This window comes from Callithrix jacchus, chromosome 11 (assembly GCF_049354715.1).
Source record: "Callithrix jacchus isolate 240 chromosome 11, calJac240_pri, whole genome shotgun sequence".
Lineage (NCBI taxonomy): Eukaryota > Metazoa > Chordata > Mammalia > Primates > Cebidae > Callithrix > Callithrix jacchus.
The window spans coordinates 45,946,440-45,973,970 of record NC_133512.1 but is presented as its reverse complement, the minus strand read 5'-3'; the positions used below and the strand labels follow the sequence as shown (position 1 = coordinate 45,973,970).

Sequence of the window (27,531 nt, the reverse complement as noted above, 5' to 3'; positions counted from 1 at the left end):
TCTGATACTGTTGGGCTTATACAGTGACAGGCCTCTGACTCGGATGCTGACATCCTTGTGACCTGACAAGACCTAAATTGGAAAGAAAAATGATAGAAAGTCATTCCTACACAGAGGAAGCTAATAATGACAGAAATATTCATGGAAGAGACTGTTAACCACTTAAATATATCAGAGAATGCTCAATCTCAATGCATCCTCAGCTTCCTTTTAGCCAGATTTCAAAAATGACTGCAATCACTCTAATTACCATAGTATACTTACATTAAGAAAAGTATAAAGAATGTAAGGTGAAGAGAGGACTGTCTTAACTGACTCAATACAAAACACTGTATTTCTGGAAATGTTACAAAAGCAAATATTCACAGGCATTCCTAAGGCCCCTTGCTAGGACTTGGAAGTAAGGAGTCAGTGGAAGCTTGTAAGAGGCCTCAAAGCTTGTGCTTCATTGGTTTCCTGGCAAATCCATCTCTGCCTCCAGAGCTATGTTTTGTTTTACTAGAAGCTCATCCTCTGAAATTCCTCTCTCACCCACAACTGATAACTCTTCATGAACATGAACACAGAGTTGTGTGGCACAAAGCATCCACGTAGTTTTGTGATAACCCAGCTGAGCAGGTCTTTTCATGCCAAAGTGTATTTCAGTATTTTAGTGGATTGCACTAATAAATTCAATCATGGTTGTAAATGTTATTTGTTTATATCATAAAAGCAAACAATAATAATAGTTAACTCACATATAATGATGTTCCCTTACATTTATATGATGTTTTTAACTTTCCAATGTACATTTCCATAGAGCACTATGGTTATTAACTAGATTCACTCTTACCAGTAAAAACCCAGACAATACATGTAAATATGGATTAGTAGAAAAACCCATCATCTCACTTATTTACATAGAACGAAACCTGCATTTACCTACAGTATCATGGTTTAACGTGTAAGCACACACAGCAGGAACTACAACGCCTCCCCATGTAAATACATGCCATTCTGTATATACAAACTACTTCTACAACAACATGATGATTCAGTAAATAGAACTGAAAACCTTAGTGCACTATTTTGTCTTTATAAATATGTCTTCAAGTACTTTCAAGTATTCTAAAAAGCATTGTCATTAGAAAGTTTTATTTCAAATAAAATATATACAAAAAACAAAAATGAGAACATAAACAGAAATGCACAAAATAGGCATGGCATTCTGGTTTTTGTTTAAGTCATCATTCATCTCAATAGATCAATAGCCTGTTACTCAAACCAGAAAAAAAAAAAAAGGAAAGAAAATGTCTGAATCCTCCTTTAACTAGGGGAACACTACATTAGCTATGTCAAACTGCTTATTGAACCTAAATCCGTGTTCTGACCCCACATTGTGTGATACCAAAAAGCTGGTTTTTTCCAAGCAAATCATGGACATGATTGTCTCTGGGAAAAAATTGACTTGAAAAGGTATTCCATAAACATCAGTTTGATTCCTTTTTAAAGAAAAGACTTTCTCTGACTACACCAAAGAAAGTGTTATAATCATATCTCATTCAACTAACATTAAAGTCTCACGAATATATTTAAAATTAAAATTAACCTTGAAAAAAAGTAAATGTAGTTCTGACCAAAAGAGTTTTTTATTTATCATTGATAATTTTTAAAAAGGTAAAACACATATATAAAATAACCAAAGATCTTTTTATTACCATGCCCCTAATATGTGAAAATTCCAACTCTTTTAAAATGTAGCCATTATGGCCTCTGTATATGTATATCACTTTTTTTCTTAGGACAAGGATGTTATCTTGAGTTCTGTTATTTATGAATCAACTTCAGATTCTATGAAGTCTCTGTAATTATAGCCATAATTTTCTTTGAAGAAAAATACTTTTAAAGGAAGGTAGTTCATAGTGTTCATCAGAATCTCAATTGGACTGTGACCCACAAGGCCTCAATACCTAATGGACATCACTGTCAGCTGGAGTGGAAGAAAGCAAAAAACTAGAATCTAAGAGAGACACTGGCACCCCAGGAGACAAGGCTTGAGTATCTGTCTTCAAATGAATTTTTATATTGATGAGTTAACTTTATATATAACTATTATTTGTTTCACCCAACGTAGATTTCCCTCTTTCTTTACTGGGAACCAGTCACATATCACAGAAAATACTTAAATGAAGATACAGAACTCTTTCACTTAGTATTTCTGAAAATTACTAAAATCTAAGGCTACATATTTTTCTCTTAGTTTCAGATAATTTATAATAAGAATTTGCAATTTCTCTTGTAAATAAATAAAAGGAAGTCTCAAAATGGTTTGCTCATTTTTTAAACTTAATAGGCTACTCTAAAAAAATAAGAAATAAACACTGCTTTTTGGTTCTTGTGGTGTGTGTGTCATTTGCTAGAGAGGAGCATTCATACATATACAGTTTATACTCTTTTTTTCCACTCAACATTTCATCACTCTGTTACTTTCTAAAAAATTCTAATAATTTGCTTGCCATTCCTTTTAGGCATATTAATTTTTCATATCCACTGATATTTACCTTGTAAAAAACTGGCGGTTGAAAAACCATCAATATATGTAAACAGGATTTCAACTTTTACGGTATGATTTCTAGAAATTCATTTTAATTCAGAAAACTTTCTCTGTTGTGTTTTGATTTCCCTAAATTAGGAGGGTACCTCCCTCCACATTTTCATTTTTTGATTTTATTTTGCTTTATGTGTTATTCTTAAATGTGAAAAAAATCGTATTCTTTTTGTTTCCCAAGGAACAAAAGAATTTGGCTTTTGTTCCTTGAAGTATTTGGCTTCAGAGTTCTAATATATTTAGTTTCTTAAGAAAATAAAAATGTCTTTTATTGATATCATCATTATTAATTTTGGAATTAAATTATAATATCAGAGTACAAAGATAGACTAATCCTCTTGTTTATGAACAACACAATAATTTATTGGGTCTTCCAGGCCCTTCTGTGCTAGTAATATCATTCTTATCAAGTGGTTTTGTTCATCAATTACTTTCAGAGTAAGGTATAATTAATTTGAGATTTTAAAAACTCAGAGCTTTTAAAAAAGTTATTCACTATATTATAAGTTCTAAAAAATTAATCTCAGAAGTTACTGAAACATCTATAGAAAAATAATAGTAAGTCTTAGTCAATATTAATAGCAGTGATTTCAAGAATGTTTTTAAGTTTGAATGCTAAATTTGCTTGTCATAGGATATATACGCACTTCATCCAAGAAGAAACTATTACAAGACAGATTTATTGGGAGAAAAAAAGTATTTTTTAATCATGTTGAACAATACTGATTTTAATGTTATAAAATTATCTGAACTCTGCTATGTGAGAGGACTAATTAAAACCACATGAAATAGCTAAAGGATCTTATAATTTCTTTGTAAGTCATTCATAAATCCATTGCCTGGAGCAAGTAGAAGATATATAGATGGCTTGATTCAGCATGTTCCTAATGTGAGATGTTTCAAAAACTCAGACAGTTTCTTATTAATGTACTTTCCTATTAATGAAGTCCACAGAAAAGCAGGAGTATATTTGGAAATTTTTTGAAAACAGATATATAACATGTTTTGTCTTGCATTAAGATATTTTTCTCACTCTGTTTCTATTCATATATAGGTAGATGACTTCTCTTCTCCCTCCCAAGATTTTGATTTTGTCATTATGACTGACCCTTAGCCGGGTTTTCACCACTGGCACCAGAAGAGAGTCTTTCCTTGGAACCCCGGGTCTCAGCTTTGCAGTTCTACAGGAGAAATCCCCCTTTCACCCATCATAAAAGACACAGTATAGACAGATAGGCACCCTATATTAAGAGTGGTGTGTGTGTTTGTGTGTGTGTGTGTGTGTGTGTGTATGTGTGCGTATATACATTTTTATTTCAAAAGAAATTTTAAAAACTATCCCATAATAAAAAAAAGATTTCATTAAATGTACTCTTTTCAACAGCAATTATAAACTATCAATTTCATGTGAAAGAAATTTTATGAAATCTATACATAATTCATGAAAACTTATTTTAGATACTAACTTTAATAAATTTCCTTACCAAGGGGACCAATATTACAGGGAGCAAAATTAATCGTAATTTCATCTTCTTTTTTAATCCCTACTCTGTAGTAGAGATTTTAACAAACAGTGAAATAAACTTGAGGTAGCTGGATGAATCACTGTTTATACCATCATCAGTCTATGATGTTCATTATCAGTGTAGTCCAGATAAACAATCAGGAGCTGAAACCTTTGTCAGAGTACTTTACCAGTTGTACCTCTCACACTTGACAGGTGATTTCCAATGTATTCTAAGCTCCATCTGAAGATGGTGTTTTAAAAGGCATGGACACATTAAAAAGCAAAGCATAATAGCTAAATTAAAGAATTCCTATGAGAACTTCTTTCTACAAAAAATGTAACAAGTTTATCTTCCCAAATAAATATGCAGTGACGTTTAGTTATATATAAAGAATTAAGTTTGCTTTTCTAATCCAGAAACTGTTAAAAGCATAAAGACCAAAAAAAGTAGTCAGGCACAGTGGCCATGCCTATAATCTCAGTGCTTTGATAAACTGAAGCAGAAGGATTGGTTGAGGCCAGGAGTTCAAGACTAGCCTGGGCTACATAGTAAGATCTACCCCCATCTCTGAAAATATTCAAAATAAAAAACAGGCAGCAGCTATAAAAAATGATATACAGAAAAGAAAATTTCAGCGGATAATACATGTATCTATAAAAATTCAACCACATTTGCAATAAAAATGCAAATAAAATTAAATTGAGTGTCATTTTTCTTATTAAATTAGAAAATGTCTTAGAAGGATTATGCAAAATGCTGCCAGGTGTATAGTAAAACAGAAATGCTCATATTCTGCTGATGAGATATAAACTTTTACAATTTCTCTGGAAACAATGGGGCAGTGTATGTCTTGAACTTAAAAATGGTTATGGACTTTGATTCACTCCTACATCCCAGTCTAAGGAGATAATCAGAAATGCAGTCAAACACTTGTATGAAAAGATATTCTATCTAATATTACATAATCAAAAGTTGGAAATAACTTGAATGTCTTAACAAATTTAAAATATTAAGCTAATTATTATATAACTATATTGTAAAATTGTATTTACCTATTGGAGATAAGGTTCTGGTAGATTATTTTACATCATGAGAAAATGCTCACACTATAATGGAAAGAGACATAAGTTATGTCAATGAGTCAGTTGTCTATTAATGTATGACATATATACATAGAATCCCTTTTATAGTCAGTATGTTTAGAATGATTATGACAGCTGTTTTCTTTTTCAACATAAAAACAATGTAAAAGTATTGTAAGTCTATGCACCTGTAATTCTAGACCTAGGTTTATTACTAATCTATATTTAAGCCAAAAATACTAAGCAATGATAGGGCTTACATTCTTAGAACTATGATTATCTTTGATTGAAATTTTTAGTTTTCATTTGGAATACCAACAGCTAGGCAAATAAAAAATGTGCTTTTAACCAATGCCAGATACTGAGAAGTTTTATTCATGGGTCATCTGTCAATTCTAGTGACTGGTAGACAGGAGGGGAAAGGGAAATCTGGGTTGGACTCTAGAAAGCAGTAAGACACGCTGGCTCTGACAGTCACAAAGGAAGTCAGATACAAGGGAGTAACTGTGGGCCAATAATGGCAGTGGAGCTGCCAGGCTCTTGCAGGACAGAAGAAAGCATCAGCTTGGGATAGGCAAGGCCTAAGCCACCATTTGGCAAAGGAATATGCTCTAGATAGAGGAGACTTTATATCAAAATGTTCTACTTGTCTAATATTCTTCATTTCTAGCTGCTTCCTCTGCTATTTTTCTTCAACACAGCCTTAATAAATGCAATTTCAACATGATTTTACAAAGTTCTAAAGACGCCACTTCTGGAGAAGATGCTCAAGGGAAGAAATATTCCCTCTGCTCTCCCTGCTTTAATTTGATAAAAGCCAAATTTATGGCCAAGCATCTTATTTATTTTCTCCATTATGATGCAAGTCTTGATTGCCTGCTTACATTAGAAAGGATTTCATTTTTGAGTCATGATTCACCTACTTTTCTAGGTTCTTTAGTCTGAGTTGACATATAAAGAGAAATCTGTGCATAAGCGAAACTTGATGTACTTAAAAATTTGCCGAGAGGATAGATCTTAAGATTAAGTACTCTAACCACAAAAGGAAACAAAGAGAATGAGAGGAAGTATCTGGAGGTGACGAGTAAGTAAGTTTATGGCATTGATAGCAATGGTGGTTTTAAGGGTACATAGTTAGCCCCAAACACTTAAAGTTATATACATTAGATATCTACAAATTCTTGTACGCCAATCATAAAGCAATTACTTTTTTAAAAGCAGTCTTACTCTCAAGAAGTTAATGGTAGAAACAAATAGCAGTGAGTTGTTTTTCTTCCTTTTCAGGGCCAATATAAAACATGTTTTAGCCCCACTGGCATGCATAAGGGATAGAGCCAGGTTTCGATGTTTATTTCCCAAGTTCATGTGGCGCTGACCTTAATACAAAACACGTTGATTAGAAGCACAGTTTTGTAAAGTTATGGCGTAACCGCAGGGATGGTATGGTGACTATATTATTAATAAAAATAAAAGAGAAAGAGATACTAGCCATAGCCTTTGCTTTCACTTTTGGAGAGGAATCTATGCAATAGAAACCATTGTTATATTGAACTATTTTTTAACAAATATTGTTAAATTTCCTAGAAGGAGTAAGGTCACTCATAATTTTAGTGATCTTTATTTAACTAATCCCAAGATAACCAAACAATCATGAATACATTATTATGCAAAGTTTAAGGTAAATGGACAGATACTCTTTTTAGTTGGAAAAGAGCTGCTATAGCAGAAATACTTCAAGGAAATTCTCAAGATTTTTTACTAATTTTCCTCTATTACCAGCAATTACAGAATGTTAGAAAAATCAGAATATATGTGTTTAAAAACAAACACCTACATCTAATCCAAATTAAAAAAAGTCAGTCCCTGAAAGCTAGTCTTCAAAATTGAACATCAATCGGAATCTATTTCCTAGAATCTGTATTGTATTACCAAGAGGTAGAATGGAACTAAGTACACATATTTTGATGCACTGAAATGTACTTCCAAGATGACTGATGTCTGTCACCTTGGAAGAAAAAACATTTCTAGTCTATTTATTCCTTTTTATATGTCACAGTCATAAATACACTGGCTTGATATTTTCAGTTCAGAAGAAATATGTCTCTTAGGAATATTGGCATTTGTATGTGGATACTTTTTGAGAAAAATATCAATTTATACATAATACTGTGAACATAGCCTATTTACTTTCCATCTTATTTAACACAGAAGGCCTACTTAACCACATCTGTATGAAAATCAAAGAAAGGTGGTACCACTTTTTCTTCACTTAAAGATGGACGGATCATCATATGAACCAAAAATTTCATATATTGCCACTTCTACTCATCAGTTCTGAAATGTCTCCAGAGTTGAGCATGGAGCTTCTCATTATCTACAAAGGTTTTTCTTGAGATAGCATGTGTTAGATTTGAGACAAGGAAAAACACACTTTGATTAAGCTTTTCAGATTTCTTATAGACAAAGAACAGAAATTGATCTCATATTCTGAACAGTGCAAATTATCATACTAAAGCTAAAGAAGATAAATGGTAGTGGTGTTTTAACTCGTTGCTGATTGGTTTTTAGCTGCTTCAAATCTTTCAATCTAAGACTATCACCATGAGAGGACCAGAAAAATGGCAATGGACATACCTTTCTCCAACAAATTGCTGTTATGGTTCTCTTATTGTTTTGAGTCTGGAGTGTCTCTAGAAGAAATACAAAGATAAAGCTGGATCTTATGTTGGATTATGTCACCTTGCATATGGAGTGGATATTGAAAAATAGATAATGAAAATAATTTCTGAGAAAAGGACAGATAACTATAAAAATACTTAAGCACTGTAGATTTATTCAAACTTACTGAAGCAATTTGGTTTTCAAACTGGGCTCAGTAATACAACCTCTCATGATTTTTAAAATAGATTGTTCTTAGGTGTGTTTTGAACCATAATTTGAAGTTGTATTCTTTTTAAATTTCAAAATATGAGATGACTCAATTATAGAGGAAATATGACAATATATCTAAAAAATATTCACTTGTGTACATGGAGATCAGAACGTTTCTGCTTCTGTCATGTACTTTCTGATTAAATTTAGATAAGTTACCTAACGTCTTGACTAGTTTCCTATCTTTGCAACAGAGCTAACTCTTTTTTCTACAAGTACAGAAGTAGGAAGTGTGTCATTTAATTCTACCGTATTTACTTATTTTCTTATAATGCCTCAATTAGTAGGCATAATGTATAATGCATACATGTATACATATTCTGCTGTCAGTCACTTTTTGTGATTTCATGGAATGTCATACATCTGGAGGTGGGCTACAGTCTATCTCATGTTGGAGGTGTAATAGAATAGACTACACGTTGTACTTTTATTAGTATAGCATTCTAAATACTTTTTTCTGATTCTTTGGACTAAAGCTTCCTTATTTTGTCTGCTTCTTTTATGTTATTTAGCATTTACTCAGTTGCAATATTTTTTTTTAAATTTAAATGCCCCTACCCCAAGTTTGCCTCTGTTTTATTATCTTAGGTAAAATCTATCCTCTTCGATTAGTTCATAGCAACTAATTTGTATTTTGAATCTTTGTGTGACTTTCAGAAGTATTTCTTTCTTAATTTTTTGTTGAATTAAATTGTCCAAATGAATAATAAAAATGAATTTTTGAAACTAAGCTTTTCTCTATGCCATCATTAACTAATTGCCTGAGATTCAAATTATAATTTTCATGTAATAAGGCCTCTAAAGTTGAATTTCAATAGACATGCTATCAGCTGGTTAAAGGGAGTTGAGAATGGAATTGACTCATAATCACGAAATCATGAAATCCTATTTTTTACCTTTCCTAAGTGAGACATAGCTCATGAAAAGGTATCTCCACTGATTCATCATTTTTACAGATGAGTCTGGAAACACTGACAAAATCAAAACTGTAAGTTTTCATGTTTTCCTTCTATACATTTGTTTTGCCTGGAAGGAAATCTAACCCCAGATACTTAACGTGGCCTATACAAGTTCAGCCAGCATTTATTTATATAATCTTGAATAAGTCACTTACCCTTTAAGATTCCAACACAGCTTTCTCTGTTAAATGGGGATAGTTGTGGTGGAATATAACTCCATTCCTTCCAGCATTAAAATTTGTATGAGTCCTAGGAGTTCTATAGTTCTATAGAACTTTATATAGAACTATAGAACTCCTAGGACTCATATATAGTTCTATATAAAGAACTATATAAAGTTCTATAGTTACATATGAGTCCTGTAAGTTCATATGAACTTAGTTGCATCTCATTTTCCACACACTATTAATTCAACAGTATTTACTGAGTATCTACTGTTAGGTTCTATTTGCTGTTTGCTGCCTTAGTTCCATAGCATCTAGGTGCAGTCTGATAAGCTGACAATACAAGATCAACATTTTATAGTTTAATCATTTTATGAATAACCTCCTAGACAATGTATTTACTATTACATTGTCTGTTTACTATTTTTTCTATTTCTGTTTATAGGGAAGGAAAAGATTATACCCATTAAACTGATTTTTCAGTTGATTTTACATTTTTCAAACTGTTTTGGTGAAGCAAAGTATTCTAATATAATACATGATAGTATTTTAGCCAACACTTTGGGCTCTGGATAGAGCCAGACCACCTGTATTCAAATTCTTATTTTCACTTTACTTCAGCTTCATTCTCTGCACTACAATTATTTTCATCAAATCAGATAATTTCATAATTTCGTGGTAAAAATGGAATGATAGTAAGTGCATAGAATAATTTCTTTGATATTTTAAGAATAAAATTACTATCTGCTAATATGGCAAATAAACTGATAAATTATTGTCAAATCAAAATATAATTATCAAATATCCTTAATTTTTATAATTTAATTTTTACACCTAGTTTTTTTTTCAGAAATTAACTTTGAGTATAATTTAACATATCTCTAAGAAGTATCCATTTGTATATTTGGAGATCGAAACATCTCTGCTTCCCTCAGGTATTTTCTGGTTAAATTTAGGTAAGTTACCTAACATGTCAAGACTAGTCTCCTATCTCTGCAACAGAGATAACTCTTTCCTCTAAAAAAGGCAGAAAATTCAAAAAACCAAATGAAATACTTTTGGGAATAATTTTGGCAACTTAAAATATGAGCCTGACAATCACCCTATTTGGATTTCTCATCCACCTGATACTTATAATGTTGTTATTCTAGAAACTTCGGAAGAGAACTCACGGACTAAATTTTACAAGTCTGACTTTGAGATCAAAATCCATAGAGACAACCTATTAGAATAATGAAATAAACTCAAGTAAAAGTAAAACTACACTGATCCTTTAGAAAAATGAAGATATAGTTCATGGTCTTCAAAATGCGGTTTCTCCAGAGCCTGGAGTCTGGCCTCAGCAAGGAGACAGTGAACCAATGTATGACCAAGGTGTCTTTTAAAACCGTATAAACTCTCCTTTTACTTCTTGTGACCACATAATAACAACAGAACAGAATGTCAGTGATATTTTGAGTCAGTTCTTTAGAGAAGGCTAAAAAATATTGTGAGTGTTTTTCAAGGGATTAAACTAACCCAGCAGATTAATTTGGACCAATAAAGGATTCAGTCTTTAAAGCCCAGGCTCTCTGAAAAACTTCAGTAAGAAAGCCAGGGTAGTGGAAAAATTGCAAACAAAAATATTTTCAACTGAAAACATAAAAACGGATTCAGTCTCCTTTAGGTGATCTATAAAGCACTTAGCCTCATCACTGGCATGTAGAACAAGTCAGTGTACCTGTTTAAAATTTTTAAATAATTGTGCAGTTATAACCAATAAGAACCAAACAAGCAGCTCTCTACATATGGGAGACACCAGGTCATAGTGTCAATAAAGTATCTCCTAATTTCCCGACAGATTTATGGACATTATCTCACCCTGTTAGAATCAGAAAATTCTGTTACCACTTTGTTCAAAGCAAACACAAAAAACTTTCTACTGGAAGCATGCCAATTCTCAAGTATCATGTAAGCATTCAGAAGAATATATATTAATTGGAAGGTGATTAAGCTAAAATTAGTTTAATGAACTATAAATATTCAGTGCCTCTGGTAGATATTATTTTTCTTTAAAAAATATGTCATTTTAGTAAACTTTCCAACATTGCTTAATTTGAAAAACATCTATCTTCATTTGGCTACTGCCTTTCCCAAATCGCTATAAGACTATGAAGTAGAAGTAGTAACTTCAAGACTATATAACTCACCATTAAATTTCCTATATCTGAGAAAGAGCTCTTCATTAGAACTCTGCTTCCAAAATGAGATTCAATCATGGCAAATGCAAAACAGTCCACATATGACAGGAAAATCACAAATGCAAATACAAACTAACTAAATTGTAGCTTACTCTCCATTATACTTTTAGAATAGTTCTTGGAAAAGTCAAGCTTTTTCTTCAATTAAATAATGTATATAGGGAGGCAAATGAGAGCCAGAATCTAGGATTTCAGAATGAAATAAGTTCTAGATAAATTCAAATCTCATCACAGAATCATTTAGCCAACAGCCCATATGGCCAGCTGCACCTTTATGAATGTGACAAAGGGAGAGTGTTTTGAAACAGCTCAGCAAAAAATGTTTAAAGCACTTGGACATTCAGTGTGGATGAATTATAGCTTATAAATTATGTATTTATTTAAGGAGTAAAATTCAAAAAGAATTGCTTGAAAATTACATCCATGGCATATGTGCATTCTGAGGTAGCTGTCATAAAAAATGCAATTTAAACAATAAAATGTTTCTTGCAAAGTATTATTTTCAGATAAATTGATCTTAATTATAATTAATATGTGGGAGGGTTGGGGTTGGGGGGTTGGCTAACAAGGGTTTTCATATATTTTTCTACCTTTTATTATCCTAGTTTGCCCTGGAAATTTGAAAGAAACGACCATAGAAAAGGAATACCCAGATGCTGGTTATTATGGTGAAGATACTTGCAATATAAAAGGATTTCATTGTTGCACTAGAATAAGAAGTATTGGGGACATATAAAATATCATTTTCATAATAGCCTGTAATAGTGTAGGCAAAAAGCAATGGACATCTGTCATGAAAAAGATTACCCCAGTAGTCAATATACATTTCAAGATTTTTAGTCTAACATTACATTATTAATAATTAGGCGTGTATATATCATTTGGCTGGTCATTTATATGCCATTGTTGTCCCTCATTTACTCAAGTCTCTTTAATTCAGCAAGTTTATTTAGTGAAACATTCATAATAAAATATTAATGAAAACAAAATTTTTGAAAAATGGAAGACTGAGATTGATTGAACTTTTGTTTTAATTAAGAAGCAGAATTCTGTATAGGTCTACAGTATTTGAAAACTCAGTTAGCAGATCCTTTTAAATGTAAACACTAAATGTATATAATTTGGTCTCAGAGAGGTAACTTAGGACATTAAGTTATAAATTGTGCAGATCCCATTTATCTTTCATTGACCCCATGATCATGACACCGGTCTACAGTTTGGTTTGGAGCTGAAGTTTCTTCACCTGTATCTAAAATTGGGAATGTCTTCGGGAGGCCTGAGGGCAAGACAAATACTATTAGCTGGGCAAAGTCGGGGTTTATCAACCAGAAAAGCCAAGATCAAAAACCACAGGCAAAATTGATATGTAGGTCATAACACCAGAATTTTAGAAGAGATGTGGACAGGAGCAATCCTGCTGCATTTTGGACAGCAGTGATGTGTAGAAGATGGGTGGGGAAATAACGAAGTTGGCAGGAGAATGTGACAGGTGGCAAGGACATCTGCTTTCAATGGCTAGTGGATGTATCCTTCACAGAAGACCCCAGGGGGTCTCTAAAAACCGTGATGGATGTAGACAGTGGGTGGTAAGTCTAGTTCTTTCATTTTTGAAATTTTCCATACTGTCGTAATCTTAGAGTTAGCCTTTTTGTTGAAAATATTTCTTCATAGAATTGTTATTTTCTTGCTGGGGTAAGCACAATATGAGGACAGACATTTAATAATATTAATAGCTAACATTTGTTGAGAGGTTAGTATCATTCAGCCAGGGAACTGAGCACTTTGAACACCATGCCTTATTTTACAAAGCAGTAGTCTATTTACATTTTATTTCTGATGTAAGTTCAGTAAGGTTATATGAACACCTGTTTGTAATTGTAATAGACAAACAAAACTCACTTTAACATGGTAAGTATGCCCTCTGCTGGTGGTTAATAGCTTCTACACCATCTACTTTTTGAAAGGATGCTGGTAAACAAGAGCCCAGGACGATGTCTTCATGTGAATTAATTACTACGCACTACTTTTATCTGGTTTGCTATTCCTAAGGTCAACATTGCATCACGAAGACTATGAAGACAGGATATATTTCAGTAAAAGGAAAATTTTTATTAAAAAGTTATATTCCAGGACTGGTTTTCAAGTCTGGAAAGGAAACTGCATTTAGTGGGGTTAGGATATGGGGAGGGACCATTTTATTAAAGTGTCTTGAAATTATTATAAGTCAAAAAGTGTTCTGGGGAAAGAGCTACATTTGAGACAGGATATTTGTGGCAATAATAGGAAATAAGTATCTGTCTTCAGGATGCAGCATTTAGTATTAGGAAATAAAAGACAGAAACAAAATGTCAATAACCAAAGCAAAACATGCTTGTAATCAGATTTTTGTTGTTGTTGCAAAATTGAGCAAGAGTGAGAATGAAATGGTGCCAAGGGAGCAATTTTTCCCAGGATGTAATTGGAAGACCTAACCATCATTCAAATCTTCAGATTTGCATTCCTCCAGTTTCATCTGAAGAGCACCAGATTCAAAAAGTAGTCTCTGATTTTCTTCCTTAGAGGAAAAGCTAGAGTAAGACTCTACCCATGACACAGGAGCTGACAGAAGATCAGATTTCTCGGTGCTGTGTGTTCCCATCAGCAAGATCATCTGGAGGGAGTATTTAGGACCATCTACAAGGAAAAGCCAAGACTTGTACTAGGAAACATGGCCTTCTCTTTTTCAGCTATTCTTCATGTTATCATCATGTCAGCAGAATTCTTCACGGGGATCACAGTAAATGGATTTCTTATCATTGTTAACTGCAATGAATTGATCAAACATAGAAAGCTAATGCCAATGCAAATTCTCTTAATGTGCATAGGGATGTCTAGATTTGGTCTGCTGATGGTGTTAATGGTACAAAGTTTCTTCTCTGTGTTCTTTCCAAACTTTTATATCGCAAAAATTTATGGTGCAGCAATGATGTTTTTTTGGATGTTTTTTAGCTCTATCAGCCTCTGGTTTGCCACCTGCCTTTCTGTGTTTTACTGCCTCAAGATTTCAGGCTTCACTCAGTCCTGTTTCCTTTGGCTGAAATTCAGGATCCCAAAGTTGATACCTTGGCTACTTCTGGGAAGCCTTCTGGCCTCTGTGATCATTGCATTTCTGTGTGTCGAGGTAGATTACCCTAAAGATGCAGAAGAGGATACTCTCAGAAATACCACGCTAAAAAAGAGTAAAACAAAGATAAAGAAAGTTAGCGAAGTGCTTCTTGTCAACTTGGTGTTAATATTTCCTCTTGCCATATTTGTGATGTGCATGTCTATGTTACTCATCTCTCTATACAAGCACGCTCATCGGATGAAACATGGACCTCATGGCTTTAGAAATGCCAGCACAGAAGCCCATATAAATGCATTAAAAACAGGGATAACATTCTTTTGCTTCTTTATATCTTATTTTGCTGCCTTTATGACAAATATGACATTTAGTTTACCTTACAAAAGTCACCAGTTCTTTCTGCTGAAGGACATAATGGCAGCCTATCCCTCTGGCCACTCAGTTATAATAATCTTGAGTCATTCTAAGTTCCAACAAACATTTAGAAGAATTCTCTGCCTCAAAAAGAAATGATGAAGAGGAGGACCAAGGTGAACTATTTCTTTCCTTGATATAGGTTCAGTGGACTTACTTGGGTTTTGTGTGCTGACTCTCCCTCTCTCTGGTAATTTTCTGCCAGTGTCTGTCCCCCAGGACAAGTGAGGCACTAATACTGATGTTGGTTGGGTGGGATATGTTGCTATTCAGGACTTACCTACTTAAAACTATTGTGTTGGTGATACATTTAAGTAACAAGTACTTGCGCTGGAGTATAGTTATATTTTAGAAATAAAAAAATACTAAGATTTTATTTGACTGACCAAAGTAGTTCTTTCAATCTCTCTTTCCAAGTCATCGGGAAGCACCTGGCTTAAACAAAAAAAGTATCTTGACTTAGTTCAAGAATTGAAACAATAAAATAATTTGGTTTTAGGGGCACTTAACTATTTTTCAAAGAGATTTAAATTTTATGTTGAAACTATCTGTCATAGCAATGTCCCCAGCAATACTGGTTACGGTCTTATTTTGCTTTTGATTTCAGACTGGTCGATGATAAGATGCAAACTGAGCTGGCACACATATGCACACACAAACATAATCCAAAGTCTTGATCTTTTTTCTGTTTTTACAAAACAGAAATATTTTTCAACTGTCAGGAGTAGTAATCTCACTCCCAGAGAGAATGTTGAGGAGTTTGCTAACAGCGAAATCCCTGTGAACAAATGTTCCACAATAGGGACCTTAACTTCTTTCCAACTGAGAATTTTGTCTGGAGTACGGCAGCAGCAAATGCCTTGAAGGTCTAAAAAAGCAGGTCTCTGTTCACTATCAAAATCTATTGCCAGATTTGAATTGATTCTGTTTTTTGAGAATCTTGAATAGTCTTACTGTAGGAAAGAAAAATATGTTTTGCAATATCTGACATCAATTAGGGTATCTGTTTAAATCTACAAAATCCATGCTGGATGTGGTGGCTCATGCCTATAATCCCAGCATTTGGGGAGGCCAAGGTGGGTGGACAAATTGAGCCAAGTAGTTGGAGACCAGCCTGGGCATGGCAAAACCCTGTCTCTACAAAAAATATAAAAACTAGCTGGATATGGTGGTACATGCCTGTAATCCCAGCTACTTGAGGGGCTGAGGTGAGAGAATTGCTTGAACCCAGGAGACGGAGCTTGGAGTGAGCCAAGATTGTGCTACTACACTCCAGCCTGGGTGATAGAATAAGACCCTGTGTCAAATAAATAAGTAAATAGACCTATAAAATCCTTATTGGGTCTTGAAGAGAAATGTACTATTTTAATTGTAAAAAAAAATGCTATTAAAGTAGATTAAAAGTTGCTGGGGTGAGGAAAAAAACTAGATACGTGTAGGAATACATGCAATGATTTGCTCTCAGATAAAATAAAATTTAGAATCTGTATTAGCAATTCCTTGACTGTATTCCGAGGGAGAGCTTCTCAAAGTTGACCAGACATGAGAATCCCCTGGAAGGCTATTAAAACACAGATTGTTGAGCCCCACCTCCAAAGTTTCTGGTTAAGTAGGTTTGAGATTGGGCCTAGGAATTAGCCTTTCTCATGAGTTTCCATTTACACTCATGCCCTTGGTCTGGGGCCATACTTTGAGAACTGGTTTAGAGTCTCTATACTACAGAGATTAAGAACCTGGCTTCAGGCCCAATTGGATGGATTTGCCTCTTAACCCAGCTGGTTCTTAGATGTATAACCTTGGGCAAGTTGTTAGACTCTCTTTCTCTGTTTTTTCATCTGTAAAGTGAGATAATAAAAGTAACTACTCCTGGGGATTGCTGTGAGATTTTGTTAGCAAGTGTAAAATACCTAAAACAGTGCCTAGTCCACAGCAAAATTCAGTTAAGACAAAATATCATTTGGTCCAAAAACTTTCAGTCACCACCCTCAAGAAGGCATGAAGATTATTTCTAAAACTTCTCCAGTGTTTCGAAATTGGACAAATAGAACTAAAATTCTATATTAGTACTTGGAGAAAAAGAGGCAAAGTCTACTTCAGTTTAGAATGGTATATAAGGTTAGTATTGGATGAATCATAAACGGGAATAAATGAGTATTTTGGAATGCTGTAGAAGGCAACAGACGACATAAGGTGGTGAAACAGGAATTATGAATCACTGGAGGATGACAAATGGACAATAAGCATCTTAGGATCGGAGTGAATGAAGGCAAGGGTGTGCTAAAAGAAAGGAGAGAAGGCAATAATGACCATTTGTCTGGGTCCTTTGGAAAAGTCACTGCTGGTGGGATCCACACGAGTCTCAGCTGTGGTGCACCGTGGTGTACATGGTGCATGGCGGATGCTTGATCTGGTCAGTAAATATGGACAAGACATTCCTTTGAAGTATCACTCACACTTAGTCAAAGGAGCATATTTTAATCTGTGCGACTTGAACATAGATCATTGAGGAAGAAGGTGTCTAACCATAATAAATTTAAGAGGTTCCTTAGGAAAAAGAAAAGGGGGGGAACCCCTAACAAACTAAGAAGCAAGCTTTGAACATCAGAAGCAGTGACACAGACAACGTCAGACTTGAAAAGCAGCCAAAATTACTATAGGTACAATATGATAGCATCACACATCATTAGGTGTATTTCACTCATGCATAGCCCTGCTTTGTAAACAAATCTACCATGAATTAATCTCTACTTCTGAAAGTGATCAGAAAGCCCCACTTCCTTAGAGCAATCACTGATCATCTGTTTAGAAATATATATTCTAGAATTTATTGAGGTTCTATGGTGCATTAAGCATGACTGTCCTAAAATGACACTGAGAGCTCACCTTGGGCTGCCTGGACACTGAGAATATTAGAATTCGGGGCTGCTCCCTCCTCCTAGTGGTAAGGCTTCTTTCAAATTCAACCTACCAGTGAATTGTCAGCCCTTTCCCTTGAAAAAGAAGAATGCAACTTCACACAGGTCCCCAAAGTCACCAAGTGCCGACAGACAACTTTCCCAAACAGCTCCTAGGAACAGCTGGCATCCAAACTCAGTAAAGATGGTGCCCATTCTGTCCGCCTTCTCCCATTAATAAAATTGCTCTCAGGCTTGCTCTGTGGTAAAGGAGAATGACAAGAGGAGAAATTATTTCACCCAAAATGTTCACCCACCATGTGTCCAACAGAGTGTCCTGAGCCTGGTTATTTACCCAGGGGTTATTAAAAGGATTCGACCACACACACACACACACACACACACACACACACACTTACTTTTTCTTCATCTTTGGTTGCATATTTGTTACCCGTCAAAGCCTATTCCCTATCCCATGCTGTGTGATATGCCAGATGGTGGCAAAAAAGTGGCTGCTTTGCCCAGCTGTTTCAAGGACAACCTCAGGCAAGCCTAATCTCCAACGTCCAGTCTTAAAGCACATCACCTTCCCAGCAGCTTTCCAAAGGGTGCCAGCTCATTTACCACTGCCAGTTCTCTTATTGTGCTGATAGGTAATTAATATGGCTTTATGAACCTGAATTTATGTAAATAACTATGCTGTTATTATCCTCTCACTTTTCTTAAGCTTCCATTCTTTCCTATTTGTATTGGTTATTTCCAGTTTGGAAATCCCCTTTGATAGAGAAAGAGACAAAATAGGAGTTAGACTGTTTAGCTACATCACGGCATTAGTTAATATTATTTGTTCTTCCCAAGCAAAGAAAGTCTCTTGTGTTTATTTTCTTTCTCTGAACATTATTTAAAGCCCATTTTACTTCATTTATAACTTATTGAATATTTCAAGTTACAATCATCTGTTATATGAAAAAATTATTACTGCAATACATTTTAACTTATTTCATTTGTATGAATATATGTCATTTAAATAACTTACTCAAAAACATTCATGTTCCTTAATGTCTAAAAATATAGAAATCAGAATGCTGAGGCTTTCATTTGCCACAGCTTGATGCCTTCCCAAATTTGTGCAGCTGACAAACTCAAAATTTCTGACTCTAAATTTCTAATTTGGAAATTCAGAAATAAACATTCAGGAATTACCTAAGAGGAGAGTTTTGGATGGTTCTATATAATTCACATCTCTTAGCTACAAAATAATGTTTCCATATCAGAAAATTCCAAGAATGCATTCATGAGAATATTAAACAAAATTCCAGAATGTTGTTTATGCTGTTCATCCACCAAACTCCTTTCCCTTCTTCTCCCCTTTTATTAAGTATTCTACTATCATCAAGGGTCAGTAATGATCTCAGATGCTCTAAGAAATCTTCAGAGACATTCTCAAGCTTTAGAGACCTTCTTCTCGCTATTTTCTCATGAGAGTATCTGTCAGGACAAATCACTTGGCATTTAGCAACTTATCTTGTGATGTATTCTTTTAGGTTTGTATCTTTTCTAGTTAATTACTTATAATTTATTTGAAATCTGGAGTCATAATATATTTTTGCACCCCAAACAACTAGTAATAGTGAACTAAGCAGAAGTAAGTATTTGTATATATGCTTTGGATAAAGAACCATGTATATCTCTATGCTAAAAAACAATAAGGTGTAGATCAGCTAGCATAAAGATAGGTTAATTCTATTTCAAAACTGTAAGAAATGTTGCCATTTGCATTAGAAAAAAACAACACTTTAAAATTGCACATCAGGGAAAACAATACAGAAAAAATTTAGTTTGGCTTCTCAGTTTATAAACTAGGACAAAATTATAAGTAATGCACTGCCACCTGGTGGAAAACTTTCACTTTAAATAAAATGAACAGTTAAAAGAAGGACTCCAGTCATTACGGATCTCTGTCTAGGAAATTTTATATTCTCTGTTAGAAAAAAATTAGAAGAGAAACTAATACCCAGGTCATAGACACTGCTGGACCAAAGAAGAGTAAATAACTAGCCCAAATCAAATAAACTGTAAAGAAAAAAATCAAAATTATTTATGGCATTTATAATTGGAAACTTGAATTGTGGATATTCAATAACACCAATGAATTGATATTCCTTTTTTTAGACGTCATAATGTGCATATGTTTTAAAAATAAAGGTGTTCTTATATTTTGGGGGAAACATTCTGAAATAATTACTGATAAAATAATATGATGCTACAAAACAATATGGGAAGGGAGAAAAATTGGAGATATATTTGAGGCAAGTGTGTGACACAAGATGAGCCATGAATTGGTAAGTTTTTAAACTGGATGATGGTTACAGGGGGATTCATTACACAATTTTGTCTACTTTTGTACATATTTGAAATTTTCTATTTAAAAAAGCTTTTCAAAAACTTACCAAGAGATATGTATCTATTGAGTGTAGGATTTGATTAATAAAAAGAAGGAGGAATCTGCCTTATTAATTATATGGCAGAGGCTGAGTGTGGCAGCTCACACCTGTAATCCCATCAGTTTGGGAGGCAAAGTCAGAAGGATTGCTTGAAGCCAGGAGTTTGAGGTCAGCCTGGGTGACAGAGCAAGACTGTTTCTGAAAAAAAGAAAAAGGAAACAAAAAGAAAACGATGTTAAAATAATCAATTGGTTGAGCCGTAGATTAGAAGGAAGAATTTGTAATCTTCATTCATTTTAAAAAATGTCCTTTGAAGAAATTAACTCAAATTTCTTAAACCCAAGTTGAAAACTGCCTCACAGAATCATGTACTATATCAAATGTCAAACTCATATATGCTATAAAGCAGATTACTAAACAAGTGCAAAAGGTGAGTTGTCAAGACTTCCTTCGTAAAACTGGATTAAAATTCAATTATTCATGTGCTATTTTTCTGTGTATTTACTGAGTATTGAGCTTGTTATTGTGCTGCTTTTCAAACTTTAGAAATAAAAGGCTGAGATTTATTGCTTTGTTGCTAGGTTTTAGTCAACAACCAGAGGCCCTAGTTTTACTTTTCTTTTTCTACTCCAACTTGATCTCTGTAGAAAATTAATTCAGTTTCTTAGCAACCCAGATGAGTAAAACTTAAATATACTTTGGCTTCTTTTGTAAAGCAAAGGATAATGTTTCCACTAAAAACTGTTAGCCTCTCTTGGCTTTACAGAAAAGATTTGCTGAGATATATTACTCTAAAACATTTATGAAAAGCTATCTTTCAAATGGTAAGTGAAGTAACTGGTTTTCTAATGAATGTTCCTGCCTTTTGTTTTTATTTTGAATTTTTCTAGTTGCCAAACTGACTAGATCTTTGGAGCCTATAACTTTTATAAGTTAAGATATATAAAATGAATTCCCTTATGAGTAAAGCAATTCATTTATCCATGATATAATAAATAAATAAGAAATTAGGAAAAGAATGTAAGAAAAAGAAAGGCCTGCTGAAAGACAGTGCTGAGATTCCCTTTATACAGGTTTACAAATGTGCATGAATTTGTGGTCTAAGTTTACTGTGAGCATGATAGCAGATTATATTACTTTTTTTATATTGACAACATTAAGATATTGAGTGTATCTGTATGTATTTATTTTCCTATCTATCTCTACCTATCTACCTCCCAAATATAATGTTATCAAATTAAACTCAGGTATGTAAGCAAAGGAACTTTAAGTTTTCATATATTTACCAACTAAAGAAATCTGTTTCTTTTTTATTAGCAAATTATAAAAGCAGATAACAAAATATTTAGTAACTTTCCTGGAGAAAATTTTGAGGAAGAAATTCAAATGAATGCTTTTTGTATTGTCACTATTATGGTGAAGTTTTTCTGCATTTAGAAAGAAATATGATTAGATGTTTCGGTTTTACAGTTTTCAAAAGGTGAATATAAATTTCACAATTTGGCAAACATAGTTATTATGATTGAACTATATAAAATTTGCATTTTTGTAAGGTTGAAAATGGTTGAATGACAATTTTATACAGCTCTGTCTAAAACATGCAAAACTATGCATAGAGTTTGTAGAGATAGAAATCCTTGTCCTAATAATTTTATAATCTAATTAGGGGTTGACACAAATAAATTATCCAGGTACAAGTCAAAATGTAGATTTGAGTTCCATTATTGTATTCAGAAAAAGAAAACATGAATCCTATATGGAGATCTGAAACTGCCGGTGATTGGAGGCGGCATTGAAACTGATCCTTGAGGTATAAATATACTATGTTAGGTGGAGAATAACTCTGCTTATTGAATGCGGATAAAGTCATTCTTTTATTTTCAGTGAAACATCTTGGACAAAATATAGCTTTTATAAAAGCAACATTACTATTAAATCTTTAAATGAGAATATTACTAATTTATTTTTTCCTTAATTTGTCAATCATATATTTCATAACTTTGGATTTTTCTATGCTTTAATTTTTTCCATGTAAAATGAAGATTATGGTGCACTATTCTATGACAGTCTTCAATTATTTAACTGGACCTCCCAGTTGATTTATTTCTGCCCAGGAACTACAAACACATTTGTGATTCTGTGGTTTATATATAATAGAAGCTTAATTTTACATACATATTATTCAAAAGGATAATATGTATTAATAACTTCATAATATAAGGACAAAATAAGGTAACATACAGAATTGAAACAAATCTATTCTCTTATAAAATGTGGCATAGTACATTGAGGCCTTGAATGTACTTGCTTCACTTCAGATCACAATGCAACCAGCTTAGAAACGATGATTATGGCACTGAAAAAAATACAGTGATTCCAAGTTTGTCAGATTACCATGGAAAAGTCTACAATGTTGTGTGACAAGTTTAAGAACATGTTTTTGGTTGTTGAAGGAGATTACTTAATCATACCAGTGCTGAATAAATCTCTTGCTGAACAAAGGCAATATGAGGAAGCAAATAAAACCAAAGATTAAGGGAAGAAATTGACAAACAAAAAGCTAGAAAAGCCATGGATTCAAGGACTCTAAGTGGAAGATCTGATACTCGAGACAGTAATTACCCACAACACAATGGAACGAGCAATTAAGAAAACAGACAGAGGCCAGCACTAAGAAAAAGCCATCCAGTGATGAGAGAGAGACAAAAACATGGCTGATGGATTCTATGTTACATAGTAAGGTTGACATATCTGGAATGTATAGAGCATATCAGAAGTTTGTGAAGTTCTCATCTGCCATATTTCGACTGCTGAAAGTTTTAAAATTTTTATCAGCATAGGTTTTGATGTTGAAAACTTGTTTTGAGGGAGAAAATCTCTATATCTTTGTTTAAAAGCAATTAAACATTACCGGTAACTCTTACTATGCAGTAGTAACAGCTATGTTATATAGTAAACATGGGGCAAAATCCCTTCAGAAGATGTTGAACTGCATTTCCAGATATGTTGTAGTATATTTTTAATTAGTGCATGTATGTTAATGTGTAATTGCTAGCAGAACAGAGTTATATTTTTAAAACTGTTGCTTGTAGAAAACTTTCCAGTATTCCCAAATACCATGGGTTTTGTGCATAGTTTCTACAAATCTTGAATTTCCAGACTGTCTTTTCAGTCCGTGGGTTTTGTGGAAGTTAAGCATTTTTATGTTAGATAAAATGTTACTTCTATATAAGTACTCACTCCCTTCCTTGATCCAAAGTTAATTTTAATCTCACCATCTACATTGTGCGACATTCTCCTGCTTCTTTGAAACAATGTATGGTCTGTATGCCTTTTTGTATGACCACTTTTAAAGGACAATTAACTGACAGGAACTGACTGAGAATTCTAAGTATAAAACTCATGTTAATTTTTGAGAGTCATTTAGTTTTGTGACAGGCGATTCAGTGATCTTATGACTTCCCTTCAGAAAACAGGCTTAGTATACATGGGAATGAATCTGGCTTTAGGGCTCAGTCATTTGAGATCTTTTATAGGCAGCCACAAGTAACTACAACTGAAAACGAAATAAGCTTTTTTTTTTTTTTTTTTTTTTTTTGAGACGGAGTTTCGCTCTTGTTACCCAGGCTGGAGTGCAATGGCGCGATCTCGGCTCACCGCAATCTCCACCTCCTGGGTTCAGGCAATTCTCCTTCCTCAGCCTCCCGAGCAGCTGGGATTACAGGCACGCACCACCGTGCCCAGTTAATTTTTTGTAATTTTAGTAAAGACGGGGTTTCACCATGTTGACCAAGATGGTCTCGATCTGTTGACCTTGTGATCCACCCGCCTCGGCCTCCCAAAGTGCTGGGATTACAGGCTTGAGCCACCGCGCCCGGCCCGAAATAAGCTTATTTTTGAGGAATGGATCAAGTTTCTAAGATTTTTTTTGAAAGTTGTACTCATTAAGGAAGAGACTAGGTGGCATTTCAATGGAAAAAAAGCAATCCACGTAAAGTAACCTATTTGTAAAAATGGTTATATTAGAAGAAAAAAATTATTTTCATTTCTATATCATACATGTGGAAGAGTTGCAAAAATAAAAACATGAGTTGCTCCATGTACTTTAATAGTTTGCATATTGGCATGTATGGACTAAATTAGGGTGAAACCAATTAACACAAAATTTAAGGACATGTTAACTAAAGCAGAGGTCCCCAGTCCAAACCAGGCCACACAGCAGGAGGTGCGTGGCAAGCCAGAAAGCAAAGCTTCATCCATTACAGCCACTCCCAATCACTCACATTATCGTTTGAGCTCCGCCTCCTGTCAGATCAGTGGTGGCATTAGAGTTTCGTAGGAGTGTGAACCCTATTGTGAACTGCACATGTTGGAGATCTAGGTTGTGTGCTCCTTATGAGAAGTGAATGCCTGCTGATCTGTCACTGTCTCCCATCACCCCTAGATGGGACAGTCTGGTTGCAGGAAAACAAGCTCAAAGCTCCCACTGATTCTACATTATGGTGACTTGTATAATTATTTCATTATATGTGGCATGGTAATAATAATAGAAATAAAGTGTACAGTAAATTTAATGCACTTGAATCATTCTGGAACCACCACCCACCCCTCCTCAGTCTCCGGAAAAGTTGTCTTCTACAAAACCACTTGCTGGTGCCAAAAAGGTTGGGGACTGCTGAACTAAAGAATGGTGTTTCTAAGATATTTTTTATATTAGGTCACTTAATATTTTTCAATAAGGAGGATACTTACCATGTTTTGAAACTATATGAATGTGGTCAGATGACTTAAGACTAGTGTTCAGGTGTGACATTGTATGGTTTGACCCTCTAGGATAATTGTTTTTCTCTACAGATTAGAATTTTTGAATTATTTCAGTAATTAGATTTTTGCTTTAGAAAAGCCTTACAATAGAACTAGGAATTACTGTTTTGAGAGAACCTGCATATGTACTGGTCCTTATCTATTTGGTCCTAACTACAGTTTTAACCTGTACAGATTTATTCTAGTTAATCCATAAGGGTCAACATGTAAAATTGTTTTGATTAATTATACTAAGTATTATTGCTAAGTATAGTCAACCTAATCTGCTATGAAACATTAGAATTTATTTCTTCCATCTTACAGTATGTTCTTATCTATTAACCAGCTTACCTTCATAACCCCCCTCACCCACCTACTCTTCCCAGTTTCTAATATTCGTCATTCTATTCTCTATGTGATCAAGCTTTTTAACTACTAACATGAGTGTGAACATGCAGTGTTCATCTTTCTGTGCCTCGCTTATTTTGCTTAACATAATAACCTCTCTATCTCCATCCATGTTACTGCAAAAGACAGGATTTTGGCAGGGCGTGGTGGCTCATGCCTGTAATTCCAGCACTTTGAGAGGGTGAGGTGGGTGGATCACCTGAGGTCAAAAGTTCGAGATGAGTCTGACCAGCATGGTGAAACCTCATCTCTACTAAAAATACAAAAATACAAAAACTAGCTGTGACAGGTACCTGTAATCCCAGTTACTTGGAAGGCTGAGGTGTAAGAATAGTTCGAACCCAGGAGGCAGAGGTTGCAGGGAGCAGAGACTGTGCCATTGCACTCCAGCTGGGGCAACAAGAGCAAAACTCAAAAAAAAAAAAAAAAAAGGATTTTATTCTTTGTTTTGTGGTTGACTGGTATTCTGTTGTCTGTGTATACACATTTTCCAGTGTTCAATTGATGGATACAACTGGATTTTATATCTTTACTAATTATTTTTGGTATTTTTTTTTTGAGACAGGATCTTACTCTGTCACCCAGGCTTGGTCACGATCCAGCAGTGGCATGATCATGGCTCACTGCAGCCCCAATCTCCTGAGACTCAGAAGATCCTCCTAATTCAGCCTCCTGAGTAGCTGAGATGACAGGCGCATGACACTATGCCTGGCTAATTTTTGTACTTTTTGTAGAGACAGAGTCTCACCAAGTTGCCCAGGATTGTCTCAAACTTCTTTTCCATTGGCTGAATATTCCACAGTGGGATTGCAAAATAATATAGTAGTTCCGTTTTTAGTTTTTTGAAAAATCTGCATTCTCTAGTAACTGTACTCATTCTCACAACAATGTATACATAGTTTCCTTTTTTCTACACCCTTGCCAACATATGTTACTTGTTGTCTTTCAGATAATAGCCATTCTAACTGTGGTGATTTTGATTTGCATTTCTATGATGATTAGTGATTAAGAGCAAGTTTTCATATATCTGTTGCTCATTTGTATGCCTTCTTTTGAGAACTGATTATTCATGTACTTTGCCCACTTTTTAATAGGATTGTTTGGGTTTTTTGCTGTTAAGTTCTTTGTATATGTTGAATTTTAGTTCTCTGCTGGATGATTAGTTTGCATGTGTTTTCTTCTATTCTATAGATTATATCATCACTTTGTTTGTTTATTTTGCTGTACAGAGCCTTTTGGTTGAACATAGTCCCATTTGTCTATTTTTGGTTTTGTTGGCTATGCTTTTGGGGGTTAGCCATAAAATCTTTGCTTAAACCAATGTCCTGAGGAGTTTTCCATATGTTTTTTTCTAGCAGTTTTATAGTTTCAGGTTTTATGTTAAAGGCTTTAATCCATCTTGAGTTGATTTTTGTATATGGTGAGAAATAGGGTTCCAATTTTATTCTTATGCATGTGGCTATCCAGCTTTCCAACTCTGTATTGAAGAGGGCTTTTGATCTCCAATGTAGGTTTTTGGTGTCTTTGAGAAAGATAAGTTAGCTGTAAAGATGTGGATTTATTTCTGGATTCTCTGTTCTGTACCTGTGGCCTATGTGTCAATTTTTGTATTTTGTTTTTTTGAGATGGAGTCTCACTCTGTGGCCCAAGCTGTAATGCAGTGGTGCAATCTTGGCTCACTGCAACCTCTGCTTCCTGGGTACAAGCTATTCTCCTGCCTCCACCTCCTGAGTATCTGGGATTACAGGTGCCCACCATCATGTCCAGCTAATTTTTTTTTGTATTTTTAGTAGAGATGTGGTTTCACCATGTTAGCCAGGCTGTTCTTAAACTCCTCACCTCAGGTGATCTACCTGCTTCAGCCTCCCATAGTGCTGGGATTACAGGTGTGAGCCACTACAACAGGCCACGTCAATTATTATACCAATACTATGGTGTTTTGATTACTCTGGCTTTGTCATTTGTTTTGAAGGTAGGTAGTGTGACATTTACAA

General features: G+C 34.3%; 1 protein-coding gene and 1 long non-coding RNA gene across 3 annotated transcripts in view; one reads left to right on the top strand and one right to left on the bottom strand.

The window, feature by feature from the left end:
- Positions 1-13,609: 13,609 nt before the first annotated feature.
- LOC128928414 (uncharacterized) overlaps positions 13,610-27,531 on the bottom strand; it is a 28,534-nt gene continuing 14,612 nt past the window's right edge. The window contains exons 2-3 of one of the 2 annotated variants that reach the window (XR_008473365.2): positions 20,333-20,524; positions 13,610-14,679 (exon numbers count right to left, since the gene is read on the bottom strand). This is a non-coding gene — a long non-coding RNA (uncharacterized LOC128928414). Of the gene's footprint in view, positions 14,680-17,877; positions 18,143-20,332; positions 20,525-27,531 lie in introns of those variants that run through there. The other variant, XR_008473366.2, reaches the window with a different exon arrangement.
- Positions 20,966-27,531, top strand: part of C11H7orf78 (chromosome 11 C7orf78 homolog) — a 45,101-nt gene continuing 38,535 nt past the window's right edge. Inside the window, exon 1 of the mRNA XM_009002344.5 lies at positions 20,966-21,150. Within this exon, the coding sequence (XP_009000592.3) occupies positions 21,148-21,150 (3 nt within the window). The 5' untranslated portion in view covers positions 20,966-21,147. The remainder of the gene's footprint in view (positions 21,151-27,531) is intronic.